The sequence below is a fragment of the Canis aureus genome, chromosome 24 (genome assembly GCF_053574225.1).
Source record: "Canis aureus isolate CA01 chromosome 24, VMU_Caureus_v.1.0, whole genome shotgun sequence".
NCBI classification, from domain to species: Eukaryota; Metazoa; Chordata; class Mammalia; order Carnivora; family Canidae; genus Canis; species Canis aureus.
The window spans coordinates 44,165,729-44,186,940 of NC_135634.1; the positions used below are offsets into that span (position 1 = coordinate 44,165,729).

At 36.6% G+C, this 21,212-nt stretch overlaps 1 protein-coding gene and 1 long non-coding RNA gene across 2 annotated transcripts in view; one reads left to right on the plus strand and one right to left on the minus strand.

Moving 5' to 3' along the window:
• Positions 1-21,212, plus strand: part of PSMD1 (proteasome 26S subunit, non-ATPase 1) — a 93,682-nt gene that overhangs the window by 69,126 nt on the left and 3,344 nt on the right. The window contains exons 19-23 of the mRNA XM_077869195.1: positions 6,165-6,267; positions 12,120-12,289; positions 13,372-13,464; positions 15,496-15,582; positions 16,093-16,239. Coding sequence (XP_077725321.1) covers positions 6,165-6,267; positions 12,120-12,289; positions 13,372-13,464; positions 15,496-15,582; positions 16,093-16,239 — 600 coding nt within the window. The remainder of the gene's footprint in view (positions 1-6,164; positions 6,268-12,119; positions 12,290-13,371; positions 13,465-15,495; positions 15,583-16,092; positions 16,240-21,212) is intronic.
• LOC144296189 (uncharacterized) lies at positions 635-13,241 on the minus strand. The gene is made up of 2 exons (XR_013363341.1): positions 13,028-13,241; positions 635-2,866 (listed from the first exon to the last, which is right to left on the minus strand). It is a non-coding gene; the product is annotated as an uncharacterized LOC144296189 (long non-coding RNA).

Here is a 21,212-nt window from a genome sequence, read left to right on the forward strand (position 1 = left end):
TAGAACATCCTCATTTTCAGCAAAGTAGATTGATGGGAGGGTGGAGAAGAGAAGAATTTCCAGAACTCATTGATTATTCATTCTCATTTTATGGAATTTTGTTTAATAGAGTCCCATTTCTAAATAGTCGCTATCATTTTTATTTCATTAATCCAGTGCTGCTCACTCTGTCAGAATCATCTGTAAGACTTCCAAAAATTGGATTATTGCCAAAAATAGAAGCCTAGCTTCTCATTCTGTTTTAATAATATATTCATATATTATATCTTCTAGAACATAAACATCTTTTCAGAGAGTCCACATTTCTTTTTGGCCTTTGTTTTTAAATATAGCAGTTGTAATATGAATAGCTTTTGCATTTATTTCTGCTTTTGATCTTCTGAGCTTTATCAGCTGGAGGTTATCCACTTGAGTAATGTCATTAAAGAAGGATGTTTAGGCCATGGAATGCACCTCTTCTAACAATAATATATAGATATTTACTCACTTAGACCTCACATGTTGCTTTCATATTATTTGTATTGTGAATAAGATAAATTACTATCTTTCCATCCCTCTGCTGTAGGATTTTGTTGATTTTTTTTTTTCAAGCATGAACTCTGCACCAACAATGGCAGGGTCCTTTGGAATGGGAGTGGAGTAGGGTAGGCTGTGTAGTTTGAAAAAAACAGTCAACTCTTTATTCTTTTTTTTTTTTTTTAATTTATTTTTTATTTTATGATAGTCACAGAGAGAGAGAGAGAGGCAGAGACACAGGCAGAGGGAGAAGCAGGCTCCATGCACCGGGAGCCCGATGTGGGATTCGATCCCGGGTCTTCAGGATCGCGCCCTGGGCCAAAGGCAGGCGCCAAACCGCTGCGCCACCCAGGGATCCCCTCAACTCTTTATTCTAATAAATAAAACTTTTTCACATTTAGAAAAAGTGAAAAAATACAGAATTTAAAGAATTATTATTTTTTAATCATTCCATAAAATGCTGTTGAACCAAGTCCTAGCTGATGTGAATTCATGGGTTGCACTTCCATCTTCAGGTTATATCAGAATCTTGAGTATTAATTTAAAATGTTGAAATGCAGTTATTGCTGCTAGCCATTGCCATTAACATAAACTCCATGGAGAGACTTAAATGTATATCTTACCAACTATGAGACTAAAACTGTGTACCAGTGTGTAAAGTTCTGGTATTTTTTTTAGGAAACACTATTCCTTAGAGGGAAATTGTTACTCAGCTCATGAATTCTTAAAAGTTTGAGTTCTGTTTCATTGTTTTCTGCTGTTAAGCATGCAGTAAAGACTTCTGTGGACTGTCATTTATATCCTTTGTCTTTTATCTGATAATTGCTAAAGACAAGATATTCTTTTGGAATGGTATGTGACATTTTGCTGAAAAGAAAAAGCTATTAACAGGCTGAAGAGGGGCACCTGGGTGGCTCAGTCCATTAAGTAAGCGTCTGATTCTTGGTTTCAGCTCAGGTCCTGAGCAGTCATGGGATCGAGTGTGGAGTCTGCCTTAGATTCTCCCTCCCCCTGTGCCCCTCTCTGTGCACATGCTCACTCTCGCTCTCTCTCTCTCTCTCTTTCTCAAATAAATAAGTAAAATCTTTAAAAAAGAGAGAGAGAAGTTTGCAAGACTGCAGAGTCCTAGTCACAAGGTTGCAAACTGGTACATGAAATCAAGTGGAAATAAAATGGAAATGAAGTGCTCATTTCATTAAGACTATAGCCACTCCTCAGAGGAATCCAAAAGGGACATTTCTCAGATAGTTTGTAAAACTCACAGTAGAAAGTTCCAAAGGAAATATTTAAATAAGCATGATGTATGTCACATCCTTTTACAGAATGCTGTCTTAATGCTTAGTTCTATACACTATGGTCTTGGTTTAAGTAATTCCATTGCATCTTTGTTTTTTTATTATGCCAAGTTTTGCTCACTCAGTCTCAACAACGTAGATCCAGGAACATGTATATGTCCCTGGGTGATTACAAACCCAATTTAGAAAACCCTTATACCAGAGATTCAGAACCATTTAACTAGAATAATGTACTTTTTGTAGTTACTTGGAACTACTTTCTCTCAAGAACCCTCTCAAGATCCTTTATGAAGGGTCTGTCTTTTGTTTCCTTGTTAAATGAAATCCACCTTTAGCATTTTTGAACATGTACATAATTATATATAGAATCGGATAAAAATATTACAGTGTAAAAATAAAATCTCTGATGCTCCTCCTTGCCTGATATCATCTGGCTTAAATTTACCTGCTGTAGGTAGGTAACCACAACTGACAGGTGCTCTTTTGGCAAAAGGATCATGTTTGGCCAAGCTTGATAAGCTTTTCTAGTTTTAAAATCACAATTTGAGTAGATTAGGCTTTTGTGAGCCATCATGGTGATCTAGAAGTATTTCTGTGGAGAAATCTTTGAACTTCTATAAGATGAAATTACTAAGAATGAAATTTTATATTATAAGGTGATAGTTTATAGTATAACACATTTATAAATGGTAATCTATATTTCCATACTATTGCCTTGAGGTAGGAACTTTGTGCCAGTGATAATATAAGAAAGGGCTGCAGGCAACTACCATAAACAAAATAATACTCAAAACTGAAAGGAAGCTAAAAATATCATTTGGTATATTGATAATGGGGAAATCATGATAACATTGACAATATTTTAAAAGAAGAAGAAAGATAATTTTTTTTAAGCCATGTTGAGTTTGAGATGATAGCAAGTCAGCTGGAAATCAGATGAGTGCATAGGGAAAAAAAGTCAGAACTGAAGATGGAGCTTTGGGAACGAACCACAAAGAAATTGTATAAGTCCATAGCCTCTTATCTGCAGTTCCAAATCCAAAAACCTGTGAAAACTAAAAAGAGATTTGTTTATTTTTAAGTACTCACTTGGCTATAAAACTTGACCATTATAATATGAGCTCATTTATAACCTGTATCCCAGTTAGTGTTAATATTCAGTCATTTTGCTGCCTCTGAAATATTAATTTGTTTGATTATAGGTTATTGCCCCCATACTTCATTGAGAATATTGCATAATGTATGGTATATGGACCGTGTTATCTTTATAAATTCTGAATTCCAAAATTCATCTGACCTCAAAGATTTCGTGGTAGGAGTTGTAGGCCTTTAGCTGAAGTTATAAGAGCAGATTTGTAATGGCAGAGAAAGAGAAAAAGAAAGACAACTTAAAGTGTGCTCTATATGCAGGAAAATAGAAAATTTAAAGGAGATACACTTAGGTGATAAATACCAACAGAAATGACCCCAAAGAACTTTATTCCCTTCTCATTTTTTTTCTTTTTTTTTTTTTTTATAGATTTTATTTATTTATTCATAGAGACAGAGAGAGAGAGAGATCAGAGACACAGGCAGGGGGAGAAGCAGGCATCATACAGAGAGCCTGATGTGGGACTCGATCCAGGGTCTCCAGGATCATGCCCTGGGCTGCAGGCGGCGCTAAACTGCTGTGCCACCGGGGCTGCCCTCTTTTTTTTTTTTTCCGAGAGTGGTTTTTTCCCCCCCAGCAGTATAAGGGGTAGAGTTAAAAGTATGAATGTTAAAAATGCATGAATTTGGGAAAGTAGGTTTTTAGATAATAATAATGCACAGCAGAATGAATCCATGGATTACAGGATTGCCTCAAATTTAATTGTCTTTTCTGTGAGACTATCATAATACAAAATGGGAAATAGTTTTTCCAACAAATTGTGCTTTATATGAGGGTGCCTTACTGTTCATAACTGAAATTGAATCAGGAAATCATGATCCTCACCATGATTGCAGTTAGTTGTTTATGGACACAAACAAGCCACTCATTTCACCTGTCCTACTTCAGTTTCACTTCTGTAAAATACAGGGAGTACGTGATCTCAAACTTGCCTTCAAATATAAGATACTATCCTAACCTACAAAAATAATGATTCTTTACAAAGAATCATAAACATGAGAATTAAGTTACTGCTGCATAAGTAATAAAATGTGAGGAAAAGAATTATTTTTTTAAAAAGATTTTATTTAGTTATTCATGAGAGACACAGAAAGAGAGAGGCAGAGACACAGGCAGAGGGAGAAGTAGGCTCTATGCAGGGAGCCTAACATAGGACTTGATCCCACTACTCCAGGATCACGCCCTGGGCCAAAGGTGGCACTAAACCACTGAGCCACCCGGGCTGCCCCAAAAAAGAATTTTTAAATGATAAACAAGAAATAGCTCTCTAAAGTAGTTTAATTAATAGTAGTTGGATAATCCTATTACATATTTGTACTGATTTTTTTAAATCCCATCTTTCAGTTTCACTGAATGTTTTCCTGTTGTTCTGGGCACAATTTTATATTTAAATTCTTCCTCATAATGTACATACACTGCTTTGTCCACTGTTTTCTTTTTATAAGTTCATGACATATTTCACAAACCTTTAAGCACATAAAATTTCCATCCTATATAAGGTAATGTAAGTGTTCATCTAAAATAAGTTCAGAATCAAAGGAATTTGACCTGTTGAACCAGTTAAAGCATTAAACCTTAGGATTTTTAAACCTAGAAGGGAATTTTATGATGATCTAGTCATGCTGGTTTTATAGTTAGAGAAAGTAAGACTTAGAGAAGTGGCTCACTAATGGTTGGTTATATGCTAGGTAATGGCAGAGTGAGTTCATTGGTTTCCCCATCACATTTTATTAGCAGCGTTAAGTTACAGAGATAATAGTCAAGGGGGACAGGTGGGGTTCTGCCATAGTATGGTAGGATAGCCATGCCTATTGAACTATAAAATGTCTTTTGTACATTACATTACACATACACTGCATCATATTACAGCAGCTCCATAAGATAGGTGCTGCAATTCCTGTAGGGATGAAGAAACTGAAGCTCATAAAAGCTAAGTAATTTCCCTAAACAGATTATTGGAGCAGAGATATTTGTAAGCCAGGGTTGTCTGATTCTTTATTATCCTGCACTGTACAGCGTGGCCTCCAAGACCAAGACAGGTGAAGAGGGGAAGAGATTCTGAAAGAGTATGTCATGCAAATAAGGTCATTATATGAGGAAACTCAAATTCGATATTTTCTGCTTCTGGCAGATTTGGGGAGCTCCATGGTCATGTGCCTCTTGAACAAGCAGAATTATTCCTGGGTACTTCTCACTTGAAAAAGCGCTGTTGGGGAAACTGAGAAGTGTAAGACATGGAAGAAGCGTACAATAGTTCCCTTATTGTCTCTCAAATAGTTTTAAAGGAGTCACAGATATCTTGATAACGTGTATTTTATAAGTTTCCTTTCCTTTTTTTTTTTTTTTTTTAAAGATTTTATTTATTTATTCATGAGAGACACACAGAGAGAGAGGCAGAGACACAGGCAGAGGGAGAAGCAGGCTCCATACAGGGAGCCTGACATGGGACTCGATCCTGGGTCTCCAGGATCACACCCTGGGCTGAAGGCGGCACTAAACTGCTGAGTCACCCAGGCTGCCCTAAGTTTTATTTTCTAATTATAAAAGGAATACATATTAGTTTTAGGAATACAGAAAAGAATAAAGAAGCAAGCAAAAATTACCAGTCATCCCAGGCTGGTACATGTAAGTTAGGACATGTTCCATTTTGGTATGTTTTTTTGACAAGTGATTATCATCACATGTTCTCAAAACATTAATACATGTGCATAAGGAAAATCTTGATGTGAATATACATTAAATCCAAAATATGCCTCACACATCTTCAGTAAAGGATAGTTACTTGAAGATAGAATTGAAGGATTACGTCTGCTAGGAAATCCGTAAAGGTGGTGGTAAGCAAAAGAGATGTTATTCACAGTACAATGAAAGCCTCAGCATTTGCTTGGACTGTTTACGCCTACTGACTAACAGTAGTGCGATATGAAATCGCATTCAACATTCCCAAGAGTCTGAATCATCCACCGTGGAATGAAGATTGAAAACAGAACTGGTGCTCACTCCCACATCAGAAAAGTCATAACACCCATGATTTCAACCATGGAACTTTTCTGCCTTCAAATCTGGTTTATATCGCTCTCTTTTTGAATGTTGTGAAATTCAGAGCTCAAGTTTCATTATAATTTGAACAATCTGTTCCCTGATCTGAAATGACACCACAGATAAATATGATATGTCTGTAATTCTTTTGCTTGTTCCTTCAGGTGAATCAGTTCAGACAGCTGTATTCCAAAGTCATCAATGATAAACATGATGATGTCATGGCCAAGTTTGGTGCTATCTTGGCACAGGGCATCCTGGATGCAGGTAAATGTTATACTTCTAGATGCATTTATCTACCTAAACTAATGAAGTAACTATTCTGCTTTAACTATATGACATAGTAGAAATTGAAGAAATTATTTGGGGAATTGTTGGGGAAATTTTCTGGGGGGAGATTATTTCTGGGAGAAAATGTGGGACCTACAGTTCGTAGAAAAATAATTTAGTAGAGTTGTTAAGTGTGCAGACTGTTAAGTTTTGAGTCCCAGTCCCTTTATAGTACTAACTATAGAACTTTGAGAAGTTTTCCCCTCTCGGTATTTATTTTCTTCTAAAGTCTACGTTGTGGTTTTTGAACAGTTATAAAGGCATGTAAAGGGCAGCCTAGGTGGCTCAGTGGTTTACTGCTGCCTTCGGTCCAGGGTATGTTCCTGGAGACCCGGGATGGAGTCCCGTGTCGGGCTCCCTGCATGGAACCTGCTTCTCCTTCTGCCTGTGTCTCTGCCTCCCTCTCTCTGTCTCTCATGAATAAATAAATAAAAATCTTAAATAAATAAATAAATACATGTATGTATGTAAAGCTGTGAGAACAGTGCCTGCCACTAAATAAAAGTGCTCAGTGAATGCTGGCTGATTTTTTTTCTTTAGTTTTCTTAGTATATATCAATTTTAAACAGGTTGACATTGAAAATATTTTGAAGCAAAAAATAGTTTTTTAGATAATTTCAAGCAACCAAATCATCTTAAAAATAAGATATATGGAATATTTACCTAATAAATACATAGTATACACTGCCTGCCGTTTAGCTTCTGAATTCACACTACTCACCACTACATTGTGATTTATTTTTGAGACAGGCTGCCTTTCCAAGTTGAAAGGGTGTGCTCTTACTGCCTTGAACCTGGGCTCATTAGACATATTCTTTAACTGGTATTATTGGTGACATCCCAATAGGTAGAAGAAAGCAAGCATATTTATTTCATTTTTCATGTATTTTCTCTGTTTACCCTAGCCATATAGAATATAATATTTTTATGTTAATCTTTGCTAATTTGAAAGATGTGAAGAATAATATCTCAAGCTTTTCATAATAGCTCTATTATTCAGTGAGCATTTTCTCAAATTTATTAGCCATCTGATTTCTTCTAATAAAAATACTCCTAGCCATATTTATCGCATTCTTTTCTTGGTCAACTAGAAATGTATGTCCGTTTCTAGTGAAGGAGATCAGGAAAAGAAACTGTATTTTTTTTATATCTTTAAAGTTCTTCTTGCTAAGAGGGGGGTTTTTTTAACCATATTGAGGTTTTCAGTGTCTTTGTCTTCTTAGTTTCAGATAATCTCCTTTGTGGCTTTTTTTTTTTTTTAATCTCTATCATCTTTCTAATTTGATTTATTGTATGTTTTCCTTGAGTATATTAGAGATTTCTCTTCTTGTTTATATGCTGATGCTTTTTTTTCTCCCTAAATTCTTTCATCTTGCTGGAATCTTTTTCTGCCTATTTCTCTCTTTTCTTAGGATGTTGGCTTTTTTTTCCTTAAATTTTTGAAGCACATAGTCTTCTCTCTCTTTTTAAAGATTTTATTATTTATTCATGAGAGACATCAAGAGAGAAGCAGAGACCTAGGCAGAGGGAGAAGCAGGCTCCTCGCGGGAAGCCTGATGCAGAACTCGATCCCAGGACCCTGGGATCACGCCCTGAACCAAAGGCAGATGCTCAATCACTGAGCCACTTGGGTGCTCCCATAGTCTTCTCTTTTAATCCATTGTCTAGTGGGGGTTTTTCTTTTGTTTTCATTTTCAAGAGATTGAGTTTTTTGCTTAAATTTTTAGAGTTAAGATGCAATTTAATTGCTTTTTTTTTTTTTTTTTTTTTAAGATTTTGTTTATTCAAGAGAGAGAGCACAAGTCAGGGGTGACAGGGGGCAGAAGGAAAGGGAAAAACAGATGTCTTGCTGAGCAGAGAGCCTGACTCGATCTCTGGACTCTGGGATCATGACCTGTGTCGAAGGCAGACACTTAACTAATTGAGCAACCCAGGTGCCCCAAAAACTTTAAATAAATAAAGACATTCCCTGTAAGCTGTGTATAAATAAGGTAAATACTCCACAGGTACTTGAATAAAACATTTCAGTTCTCAGTGATATTGAGTCTCTCCTGTATATAAACAGTACAGATATTCACATGTCATAGTTTCTCCTTCCTCATTCTACACCACCTTCTAGTATTTTTGTATACATTTTTTTTTTAAGATTTTATTTATTTATTTATTTGAGAGAAAGAGAGCATGAGCTAGGGCTCCATTCCTGGACCCTCAGATCATGACCTGAGCTGAAGGCAAGATGCTTAACTGGCTGAGCCATCCAGGTGCCCCCACCTTCCAATATTTTTATATTACGTTGTCATGATTTATGACCTTTACATTCTTTTGTGAAATCCTCTCACAGTTTAGTCTTCATTTCATTTTTAAATGGATTCAGTGCTCATCACCATTTCTTTTATTGCTGCTTATTTTTCTTGAGTATCTGTACTAAGACCTGACACTGAATTGGCTGGATTTGATCAGTCCCTAGTTTATATTCAGGTTCACTTGCTATGGATTTTGACAAATGCTTAAATATATACCCACAATACATCATAGGCACTAGTTTCGCTGCCCTAAATATCCTCTGTGTGCCACCTTTTCATCTCCCTCCTTCCCCACAATCCCCTGGTAACCACTGATGTTTTTTTACTGTCTCCATGGCTTTAGTTTTCTCCTTTCCAGAGTATTATACAGCTGAAATCATACAGTATGTAGTCATTTTAGATTGGCTACTTTGGGTAATTGGTTTTTAAATAGGATTTAGGAGTAACATTTTACTATTCCATGATCTTCTGTTTATTTCTTTTAGCTGCCAGTTTTAAGTTTGTAGTTTTACGTACAACACTTTACTTGTTCATTCAGTATTACTACAGTTTTTTGCTGGTTTCTGCTATATTAGTTATTTGTTAAGAATTAGGGGAGGAGGATCCTTCTCTGTTTCAGCTTTATTCTACCATCATCATGAGAAGTCCTCTCTCTCCCTTCCTTCCCCTTTCAGCCCCTTTCTCCCTTCACTTCCTTTTGGAAGTTATCTCTTTGAATTGCTGTGGACTAATCAAGTTTTGATGCTTCTTTCCATTTCTTTTTTTATTTATAATCTTTTTTGCCTTATTTTAGTGTTATTATAGTACATAAAAGTTCTGTACTGTCGTGTTCACTATTATAGGCATAATTTTTCTCTCACTCGTTTTCACTTTGTCAGTATCCTGTCCTCCTACAAACTGCTGTAACTGCATTAGAAAAAATATGTAGTCCTGCAGTCTGGCTCCCAGAAGTTAGTGTTAATGGAGGAAATCTGGAGGGCAACTTCAAAGGAGTGAGTGAAGTTGAAGTTTATGAAAATTCATTCAGTGATTTGTTCTCTTCAGGGAGAAGAGCCAAAGATTAAGGTTTATGATCGAGGTTTGTAAAACTGTGTAAACACTATCAATAGGATAAACTCTTTCTTGTTTTGTATTAAATCACAGACTGTTGGAACAAAAGGCTAGTTTAGTTTCTAAGTCTGAAGAAAATGGATTTCATTGGAATTAAAGGGAATTCAGCTTCAAAACTTAAATCAAGTATCACGTTCTCTGAGCAGCCTTCCCTCTCTCCTGCCCACCCCGCCTCGCCCCGGGTTAGTGCCCTGCTTAGCTGTATGTTCTCACCAGTGCCCGGGTTTCCATTCTCATAATGCTTGTGTATGCCCTAGTTTAATTATCTAGTTATCTGTTTTCTCCACTAGATTAGAGGCTTCTTGGGATCCCTTTCAGTATTTTGTTCAAAATTCAATATATAGTAAGCACTCAGTGAATGTGGAGGTTAGAGTACAAGCAGACAATAAATGCATATATAACTCAGACCTGTTGCAAAAACAAAGTATACCTGAATTTTTCCAAATAAAATCTAGATTATTTGGTTAAACAGTAGAACCCTGATTCTTACAAAAAATTAAAGTGCTTTTTTAGTTTAGTGAAATTAGTACTCCGTGACTAATGTAGAGGCACCTAGGAGAGATTAAAGTTAAAAGAAGTAAAATGTGGGGCGCCTGGGTGACTTAGTTGGTTAAACGTCTATCCTCAGGGATCCCTGGGTGGCTCAGCAGTTTGGTGTGTGCCTTTAGTCCAGGGCATGGTCCTGGAGTCCCGGGATCAAGTCCCACATCGGGCTCTCTGCATGGAGCCTGCTTCTCCCTCTGCCTGTGTCTCTGACTCACTCTTTCTCTTTCTGTGTCTCTCATGAATAAATAAATAAAATCTTTAAAAAAAATAAAAAAAATAAACGTCTATCCTCAGCTCAGGTCATGATCCCAGGGTCCTGGAATCGAGCCCCACATTGGGCTCCCTGCTCAGTGGGGAACCTGCTTCTTCCTCTCCCTCCGCTATTCCCCCTTCCTGCTTGTACTTGTGTGCACACACACGCTCACTCTCTTTCTCTCTCTCTCTCTCTATATATATATGTGTGTGTGTGTGTGTGTGTGTGTGTGTGTGTGTGTAAAATCTTTAAAAAAAAAAAAAAAAGCAGTGAAATGTGAGCAATAGGGATCCAGAATTGGAATTCAAATTAGGATGGTGGAAAAAAAAAAAAACAAATTAGGATGGCAACGAGGCACAGACAAGCCCCGTTTTTATAGGCTGTCTTGTATAAACTAAAAGATTGGTGTCTTTGAGTTCTGGGCTCCTGCATTAACACTTAAATAGACCAGAGGGTGCAATAGAGCAGCCCATGTGCCAAATCAGATTTAAACATGTTTGCCTGCCTCACAAATTTTGCAAAATTTTGGACAAAATCCAGTTTAGAGTCTGCTTTTAAAAACAAAATTACCTAGTGACACTGAATCTACCTACACCCTTAGTAGCATGTTCTCTTTAAAAACAGCATGAACTTTCCAGTTGCTTCAATTCCCCACTGCCTCCAGACCAAATGTTCTCATTTGTTTGCCTGACTGGTGCCTAAAGGCATTCAAGTTTGCAACCCCTAATAGCCTCCTAGAAACTCAGCTTTTCTTGGGCCCAGTAAAGATCCAGTTGTCTAACTGATGCTTAGATCTTAGCTCTTATTCAACTAGTTCTCAAACTGTGTTTCTCTGCACTCCCAAAAGGGATAGTCGAGGGGATGTGGCAGGAGGTGGGTGAACAAGACAAGCTGAGCCATTCAGCCAACAGCCCAAACTTAAAATTAAATCGAATTAGCTCTGATTTCATTGTTTCACATATTGTGCTTCTTTAAAAAAAAAAAAAGTCATTTGAATCAAAGATCGGAGATTAAAAGTTTTCTTTTGTTAGTAGTGTTCTAGTTCAAGTGCTCAAGCCTAAACCCTCATTTTATCAATAGGAAAAGAGACTTTTTTACTGGTAAAGTGATTTGTCCAAGTCCACAAGGCTAGTTAATGTTGGAGCTGCCTGCATTTGGACATAACTAAAGCACAAAGAGTAAACTAAGCAAATAGTATCTACCTCTTGCCTCTTTGCTGTTGTTTGCAAATATGATGTGTACTGAAATTTTACTTTTTGTTAGCACATTAAAAACCCCGCTGTATAATATAGATTAATATTTAATTCAGTGTTCAGTTTTGATATCCTCTAGGCTTTGTTTTTGGAAAATTCCTACTTATGTAGGAAGAAGTCTAGATTTACTGATTCCAATTAAAATACAGCACTTCCATTCTTGGAGACTCTATTTAGTTCACTGGCTAACAAATTCCATCTACTCCGTATCAGTTTTATGAACTGTATGCTTAAAATAATCACCAAATGTTTCCTTAGTGTAATACTTAGGAATCTTTATACTGCCCTACTGGATTCATGTTCATGATTTCTCTTTTTCTACAGGTGGTCATAATGTCACAATCTCCTTACAGTCCAGGACTGGGCACACCCATATGCCTTCTGTAGTTGGTGTTCTTGTCTTTACCCAGTTCTGGTTCTGGTTTCCTCTTTCACACTTCCTGTCATTGGCTTATACCCCTACCTGTGTCATTGGCCTTAACAAGGACTTAAAGGTATGTTTGTGACACCTTAGTTTTATAGTGTATCTTCTTCACTGTATCCTAAACACCCACTCACAAGGATTTTTCATGAAATTTTAAAGATGAGTTGGCATTTTACCAGTTTTGTGTTTCCCCTTTAAACTGAGTCATCACCTTGTTGAATGGGGTGTGTCAGTGGAAGTTTTGAAAATTAAATCTCCTTACTAACTGTAACCTTGGATGAAGCAATTGAGAGGGAATGGTAAGAGAGAGGGCAAATACAAAAATACGAAAAGGCTTTATATACCACTCTCACCAATTTTATTTAATACTGAAGTTCAAAACAAGAATCTTTAGATTTCCCAATCCCTAACCTTTAACATTGTGGTTAAATGTCCTATGTGATCTATAGGGACTTTTTCCTATAGCACATAATTTTCTGATCTCTATTTATATTCTTTACAAGGAAAGTGGGATGAAAGAGACAAGATTCCTTATCCTAGTAAATGTGATGCCTGTTACCATTCTCTATCAGTGTGAATTGGATAAATAGAGAAGAATTCAGACTAGTGTATTTAACACCTAGTCAATTAAGTAATATGAAACCGACTTTTTCATTAGGCTCATGTTAGACTCTTAATATGGAGGAATCATGATGTGGTGTAGAAACTGTACAGACTTGTGTAGGTTGGTTGGAGTGGCATAAAGTTAGGTATTGAGGTTAGATAAATAACACTTTATAAAGGACGTAACAGTTGATCAGATACTCACACATGAGTGGGACTTAATCCACTGAAGCAAGGTGCACGGCCAGTAAAGATGAGATCAAGGGGTGCCTGTGAACAAACACAGAGCTTTAGGAAGGTTTAGGGTGCTGCAGGTAGTTCTGTAAAACACCTCATAACAAATTCAGAGTAAGAAGAGAGATACTCATAAGGGAGTACTGTAAGAGAACATTTAGCCTGGATTGAAACTTCTGACATTCCTTTGCATTGTCAAAGACCATAGAATTCCTTTTTTTTTTTTTTTTTTTTTTTTTTTTTAAGACCATAGAATTCTTAAATCTTTATTTGGCTTCTTTTAACCTAAGGAGAAAAATTCTTTTATTTCTTCAGATGCCAAAAGTTCAGTATAAATCAAACTGTAAACCATCTACATTTGCATATCCTGCCCCTCTGGAAGTACCAAAAGAAAAAGAAAAGGAAAAGGTAGGTTTGTGTTCTCTTGAGCAGCATTTATACTTACACATAGAAGCTACTTAGTGTTTTACTTGGGTTTGTTTTAAATATTTTTGTGTTTTAAATTAGATATTTTCTTCTTTCTTTTTTTTTTTAAGATTTTATTTATTCATGAGAGAGAGAGAGAGGCAGAGACACAGGCAGAGGGAGAAGCAGGCTCCATACAGGGAGCCTGATGTGGGACTCGATCCTGGGTCTCCAGGATCATACCCTGGGCTGAAGGTGGCGCTAAACTGCTGAGCCACCTGGGCTGCCCTAAATTAGGTATTTTCAAAGTAATACTTCTTATGGTAAAATCTAACATTATACAAGAATATAAAGTAAAAGCCTTTTTTCTCTCCTGGTCATCCAAGTCCCATGTTGCAGGAATCATAATTTGTGAACATCCCCCCTCCCCCGATGTTTTCTCCACACATATCAATACTGTTTATACCACAGATAGAATTACTTTTGGTGTACTATTCTGCAGCTTATTGTTTTTACTTTAACAGTTAATCTTTAGGGCACCTGGATAGCTCAGTGGTTGAACATCTGCCTTTGGGTCAGGGCGTTCTCCCTCTGCCTGTGTCTCTGCTTCTGTGTGTCTCATGAATAAATAAAATCTTTTTTTTTTTTTTTTAATTAATCTTTAAGGGACATCTGGCTGGCTCAGCCAGTGGAATATACAACTCTTGATCTCAAGGTTATGAGTTCAAGCTCTACATTGGGCATGGAGCCTACTTAATATAAAACAAACAAAATAATGGTCTTTAAAAATGTCGATGTAGGGACACCCTCTGCCTATGTCTCTGCCTCTCTCTCTCTCTGTCTCATGAATAAATAAATTAAAATCTTAAATAAATAAAATTTTTAAAATGTCAGTGTATATGGATCTCGTTTTTTGCTGCAGAGCAATCCCTCTATGTATATATACCATTATTTTTCTTCTCGATTCCTCCTTCATCTGATAGACATTTTAAGTGATTTCTATTAATTATTATTACAAATGAGACTACAGTAAAAGGCTTTTTTATACATGTATATTTGTGAACTTGTGCAAGTATATCTATAGGTTAAATATTAGATATGATAAAAAATAATGTACATTATTTATTTTCATAGGTATTAACTAAATTTCCTTTCAAAATACATTTAACAACTTCTACTCCTCTATCAGCAATGTATGAGAACACTCATCAGTGTATGTTAAATCAAACCATAGTGAATTAGCCGCACTCCCCCCAATGTTTTCTCAGTAAAATTATCCTTTCTGATACTGTATATTTAGAAAAATGCTTTTTTTTTCCCTCAAGGTAGTGTTCCATATTAGCCAGTTGTTGATTTTTTGCTATAAACTTTGTAAATGGGGAAATTTATATAATTGACCAAATTTGAGGGTGGTGGATGATGAATATCCTGTGACAACATCTCATTTCATCAGCTCTGTTACAAACTCTCAGCTTTTGGATCAGAAACAAAATCAATACTACCAGTCTTTCAGAGTCCCTTTTCACCCTCAATTTCAGTGAGACCCATCTGGAAAGGTAATTCTACACTAACCACTCACTCACTGTGTGTTACAACTGTAGGACATCTAATTCAGTAAGAATGTATTTATGACCAGGTTTGGAGAAAAGTTTTATGTTCTCTAGTACTTTCCCTATGAAGTAAAAAAGGGTGCAGCACCTATATATATCAGAATCTCATGATCGCAAACTCACATCCAAGGTAGGCTACAAATTAAAAAAAAAAAAAAAAAAAAAAATATATATATATATATATATATATATATAGTGATATGCTGACTCAAGCCTCTAGGAACTCAAGAGTCACCTGAGGACCATAGTAGTAAATAATGTAAATAAGTGTGCTACTTGCTTTTCCCATTTATTCCCTAATAATTTTATTTTTTATGATACTTATGCCAGGAAACAAAGCAGTACTGTAGAACTGAGTTCTTTTTGGGCTTGTACCTTCATATATAGGTAAGGGATTATGATATACTCTGTTCACTTCCTCTAGGTTTCCACTGCTGTGTTATCTATTACTGCCAAGGCTAAAAAGAAGGAAAAAGAAAAAGAGAAAAAAGAGGAGGAGAAAATGGAAGTGGTAGGTATAATTTGGTGGCCATGTGGGTTGATATATCTATACTGTCATGGTCCAGATTCTTCCTGAAGTGAACATTACCATACCTTGCTCTTGGCTTCCTTTAAATAAGTATCCCATTGCAAGCGTAGAGATTCCTCTAGTTTTAATGGGAAGATACTTGAGTTCTTGGAGCAAATGACAACTAAAGGGCAGTGTAGAATTTTCAGATAGTAAGATAATGGTGGGAGGAAAAAAGGCCCTTTCAAGCAAAGAGAATATCCTCTTTTTCTGGTCTCTTCTGGTTAGAAAAACCTCATGCTTTAAAACCAAGTTAGTTATATAACATTCTCATCCCTAAGCACAGTTATCCTCTCCATCCTCTGAATCTAGTATGACTTTGGTTGTACTTTCATTATATCTAATCCTAGCTACCTTTTGTACCTAAGAGTTGCTTAGTAAACTTGTAAAACATTATTCAGTGATATGGAAGAGAAGTGAACCTTTGTTGGGCCATTTTAAAATATTTTCCAGGATGAAGCAGAGAAAAAGGAAGAAAAAGAGAAGAAAAAAGAACCTGAGCCAAACTTCCAGTTATTGGATAATCCAGCCCGAGTTATGCCTGCCCAGCTTAAGGTCCTGACCATGCCAGAGACCTGTAGATACCAGCCTTTCAAACCAGTAAGTTATCAATGGCCCTTAGCTATATACTAGTGGGATATTAATTCATGGGACAGTGGTATATTGACAGAGGATAAATATCCAAAGCAGTGGAGAAAGCTCTTTAGTACAAATAAATCTCTTAGCAAAAGAGTATTATTCCCTTCTATTTCATATAGATTTGGAAGAGATTTTTTTTTCCTGTGGGTAACCCTACAAACATCCTTTTATCTACCAGAAGCTTACACTATAGAAGTTCCTAATAGAGCATCATGATTAGGAGCATAGACGCTGGGACCAGACATCCTGAGTTTGAATCCTGATTCTACCACTTACAGCCTTCATAATCTTAGGTCTGGTACTAAACCTTTCTCCACCTCAGTTTCCTCTACTGTAAAATAAGAATTATACCTAACTCAGGAATGTGACAAAGAGGGATCCCTGGGTGGCGCAGCGGTTTGGCGCCTGCCTTTGGCCCAGGGCGTGATCCTGGAGACCCGGGATCGAATCCCACGTTGGGCTCCCAGCATGGAGCCTGCTTCTCCCTCTGCCTGTGTCTCTGCCTCTCTCTCTCTCTCTCTGTGACTATCATAAATCAATAAAAATTAAAAAAAAAAAAAGAATGTGACAAAGAGTGAACAAGGTAATACAGTTAATACACAAGTACTTGGAGTATTGAATTTTACAATTTGAATCTTCCTGACATTTAATTTTTTTCTAAGGAAGAATGTTTAAGGTTAGAAACAAATGCTGATCAGTAATTTGAGAAATCAGTAATTTCTATGTTCTTGAAACTGGAAAACTAAAAAGCCATTAGTAAGCACATTTAATACATCCAGATCTTGGACCTGCCTAAAATGTCATAGATGAGATTTCTTTAAAAAGTAAACTATTCTTATCAGAAAGTGGTCCCTGATGGTGGCGAGTGGAAGGCATCTCTCACCTATACTTGCGAGCCAGGATCTTACCTGACTAGATTATCAGCTAGAGAAGACAAGGACAGAGATGGAATATGGCTGTATTTAGTGGTGAAAAGCTAGAGTTAGGTGGAACTGAGTTTATATCCCAGCTCTACCATTTCTTAGCTATATTATTGAGGCAAGTCATTTAATCTTTTCATATTTCAATTTTCTCATCTATTAAATGAGCCATTGTACTACCCACATCCTAGGAATGTTGTAAAGATAAAATAGGTCATTATATGTAAAATACCTAAAACAATGTCTGGCACATGGGAAATCCTCAATAAATATTTCTTGATGGTGATGGCAAGTCACCACACATCTGTAGGTAGCAAGACAACTAGGCCAGGAAGGCAAGAACAGCTTGAAGATCTTTTCTCACCTCCTATTAATTCTGTTGTTGCAAGGACCTAATACTGCTTCGTCTGTAGTGTTTAATGAATGAATTGATAGAATCACCAATGGATACCTTAAATGTAGTCAGTGTCTTCTCTGGAGCCTAGTTCATCCAAGTGGGAATGTTTACAGAGAATGTATCCTAACAGTGTCTAGAAACTGCTTTTGCCAACTGAAGTGGGGTATATTGAGAATAGATATGTTAGTGCACAACTAGTGAATACTTTAAGTGTACAAGATACCTGATGTTTTTGACAATTATGAAGAATTAAAGACAGCAGAGTATATGCTACATATCATGAGGCCATATGAGACTGGTATGTTTTGGTTGGAAATTAAATGTTAAGCCTTTGCTCAGAATAAGGAGACACTGTAACAGTTATCTCTCTATAAGTCAAAAGACTGCCTTTGTGCAACAAGAAGTAAAGGCTAAGGAAGAGTTGCCAGCTCCCTGGCTAACTGTTGAATGTGTGCTTCCCTAATACACACACAGCCCCTCAGCAAAGACTGAGAGACCTTTTGGTTCCAGGTGTTCAAGGAAATCCCTGTCCAATCATAGTTGACCACTCAGTTGAGTAGCGACTTCCATGGACACAAATAGGAGAAAATACTGACTTTATACAAGAAGTTCAGAAAAGTCACAAAACAAACCAACAACAACAAAGGTGGGGAAGGGAGAAAACCTGATTTCCAGAGTTGCCACACTATATTAATTTAATGTCCAGTTTCAACAGAAAATTACAAGACATCCAAAGAAATAAAAACCTTGACTTCATAGGCAGACTAAATCACCCATGTAAAATATGTTCATAGGCCTAAAGGAACTATGTCTAAAGACCTAAAGGAAAGTATGAGAATGTTGTATCAACAAATAATATCAGCAAAGAGATAGAAATCATAAAAAATGATCAAGTAGAGACTGTAGAGTTAAAAAAATCCAGTAACTGAAATGAAAATTGTTAAAGGAGCTCAGCAGCTGTTCTGAGCAGACTTGGGCAACCCTGAAGATAGGTCAATTGAGGAACAACTTAAAGAAAGGGTGAGGAGAAATGAACAGAGCCTCAGAGACATGTAGAACAATATTAGGCATACCAAGCCACCTAAAATGGGATGGTGGGTAACTGAGAAAAAAAGAGAAAAGTGTAGAAAAATATTTGAAGAAATAATGGCTGGAAACTTAACAGATTTTATGAATAATAGTAATCTACATATCAAAAATGCTCACTGATTAACAGCTGATTTATTGCCAGAAACCGTGGAGGCCAAAGACAGTAGGATGACATTATTTGTAGTGCTGAAAGAAAAGACACTTCAGCCAAAACTTCTCTATCCAGCAAAACTATCCTTCAAAAATGAGGGTGAAATTAAGACCTTTCCAGATAAAAAAAATCAGAATTTTTTGCTAGCCAATCTGCCATACAAGAAATACTAAAGTGAATGTTTCAAGTTGGAATGAAAAAACACTAGACAATAATTTGAGTCCACAATGAAAAAACAAAGAGCACTTGTAACAAATATAACTATGTAAGTAAACTATGTGAAAGATAGTATAAATGTATTTTTGTTTGTAACTTTTCTGTCTGGTTTAAAAGACAAGTGTATAAAGTGTATAAATCATAAGTTGATGTGACACACTGTATAAAAATGTAAAGTTAAAATATGCATTAAATAATGTCAAGGTTCTGGCTGCTGTAGCAGATTGCCACCTACCATTTAAAACTGAAGGACTAAAAAAAAAAAAAAAAAAAAAAAAAAAATTAAGGACTTAGGGACACCTGGGTGGCTTAGCAGTTGGACATTTGCCTTCTGCTCTCAAGGCATGAACCCAAGGTCCTGGGATCAAGTCCCTTATCGAGTTTCCCATGGGGAGCCTACTTCCTCTACCTGTTTCTGCCTCTCTCTATGTGTCTCTCATGAATAAATAAAATCTTTAAGAAAATAAAACTGAACGGCTTAAACAGAAGACATTTCTCACAGTTCTGGAGGCTAGAAGTCCCAAGGTTAGGGTGCCAACACAATTCGGTTCTTCGTAAAGGCCTTCATCCTACTTTAGGGATGGCCTTCTCATTGTATCTTCATGTGGCAGAGAGGAGAGGGAGAGAGAGAAAAAAAAACAAGCTGTTTTTGCATCTCTCCTTATAAGGGCACTAATTTCATTATTAATGAGGTCTTTACCCACATGACCTAATTGTTTCCTAAAGGCCCACTTCCTAATACTACCTCTTTAGGGGTTAGGATTTCTACATATGAATGGCAAGGTGGAGAGACACAAACATTCAATCCAGAACAACACAAAGGAGTAGGGAAACACAGCTATCTTAAAGTGTGGTTTTTGTATACTGTTGAAATTAAGTTGCTATTTTTCAGTGAAATTAAGATGATGTTAATTGTTACCCAAAGGTAACCACCCGACAAAATAATTCAAAAAACAGGCTAAAAGAAACCATAAGGAAATTAAACTAGTACACTAGAAAATATCTATTTAATACCAAAGAAGCCAGCAGTGGACAAATTGAGGAACAAAAATATAAGACATGAAAAATCAAGAGCAAAATGGCAGGAGTAAATCTTAGTAATCACATGAGATGTCTTTTCTGGAATAAGCTCTAGGCCCACCATGGGCCTAGAACTCACGACCCCAAGAGAAGAGTCTCATACTCTACCAACTGAGCCACCAGAGGCCCTTAATCACATGAGATGTAAATGAACTAACCACACCACTTAAAGGGCAGAGATGAGTCAAATGGATAAAAAAGAAAATGATCCAACTATATGCTCTCAACCAGAGACACACTTTATGGGACACCTGGCTAGTTTAGTCAGCAGAGCATGCAACCCCTGATCTCCAGGTTGTAAGTTCAACAGATTACTTAAAAAGTAAAATCTTAACACACACACACACACACACACACACACACACACACACACCCCTTAGATTCAAAGATTGAAGTAGATTAAAAGCAAAACGATGGGAAGATATTCCATACAAACAAGTAACTAAAAGAGAGCTAGAGCAAGCTGTACTAACATCAGACAAAATATACTTTAAGAGAAAAATTGTTGCTGGAGACAAAGAAAACATTTTACGATGGTAAAAAGGTCATGAGCACCTGACTGGCTCAGTCAATCATGCAACTCCTGATCTCTGGGTTGTAAATTCAAGCCCTATGTTGGGTATAGAGATTACTTATAAAAAAACAAAAACTGAACTATGTAGCTATAAGGCTCTTTCCTTATGTTGTTTATATTGCAGGATTTGAGTTGTATTATTTCATTCCACTTGTTACAACCTGGAACCATCTGTTTCCAAAAATATAGGAAGTCCTTTTTGTGTACATAGGTATATCTTCTGTTCTGGTAGATCATTCATCTCCGTTTGGTCTTTTATAGGCTCAGGTAAACTTTTAGGCCATGGAGGATTAGGACAGTGGCCTTCTACTGTGATTGCTCTTGAGTGAATATTGGTAGGAAAGGCGGGTCCATTCATAAAATGGCTCTCTTCAAAGAAAGCAGGAAAGAGTTAGAAATTAATGTGTATGGATATGTGTGTGTTGAGAGAAGGGAAATAGCGCAGAAATTCATGCAGGCATAGCAGTTCTATAGCATGGCAGGACAGAGTTCCAATGAGTAAAAATC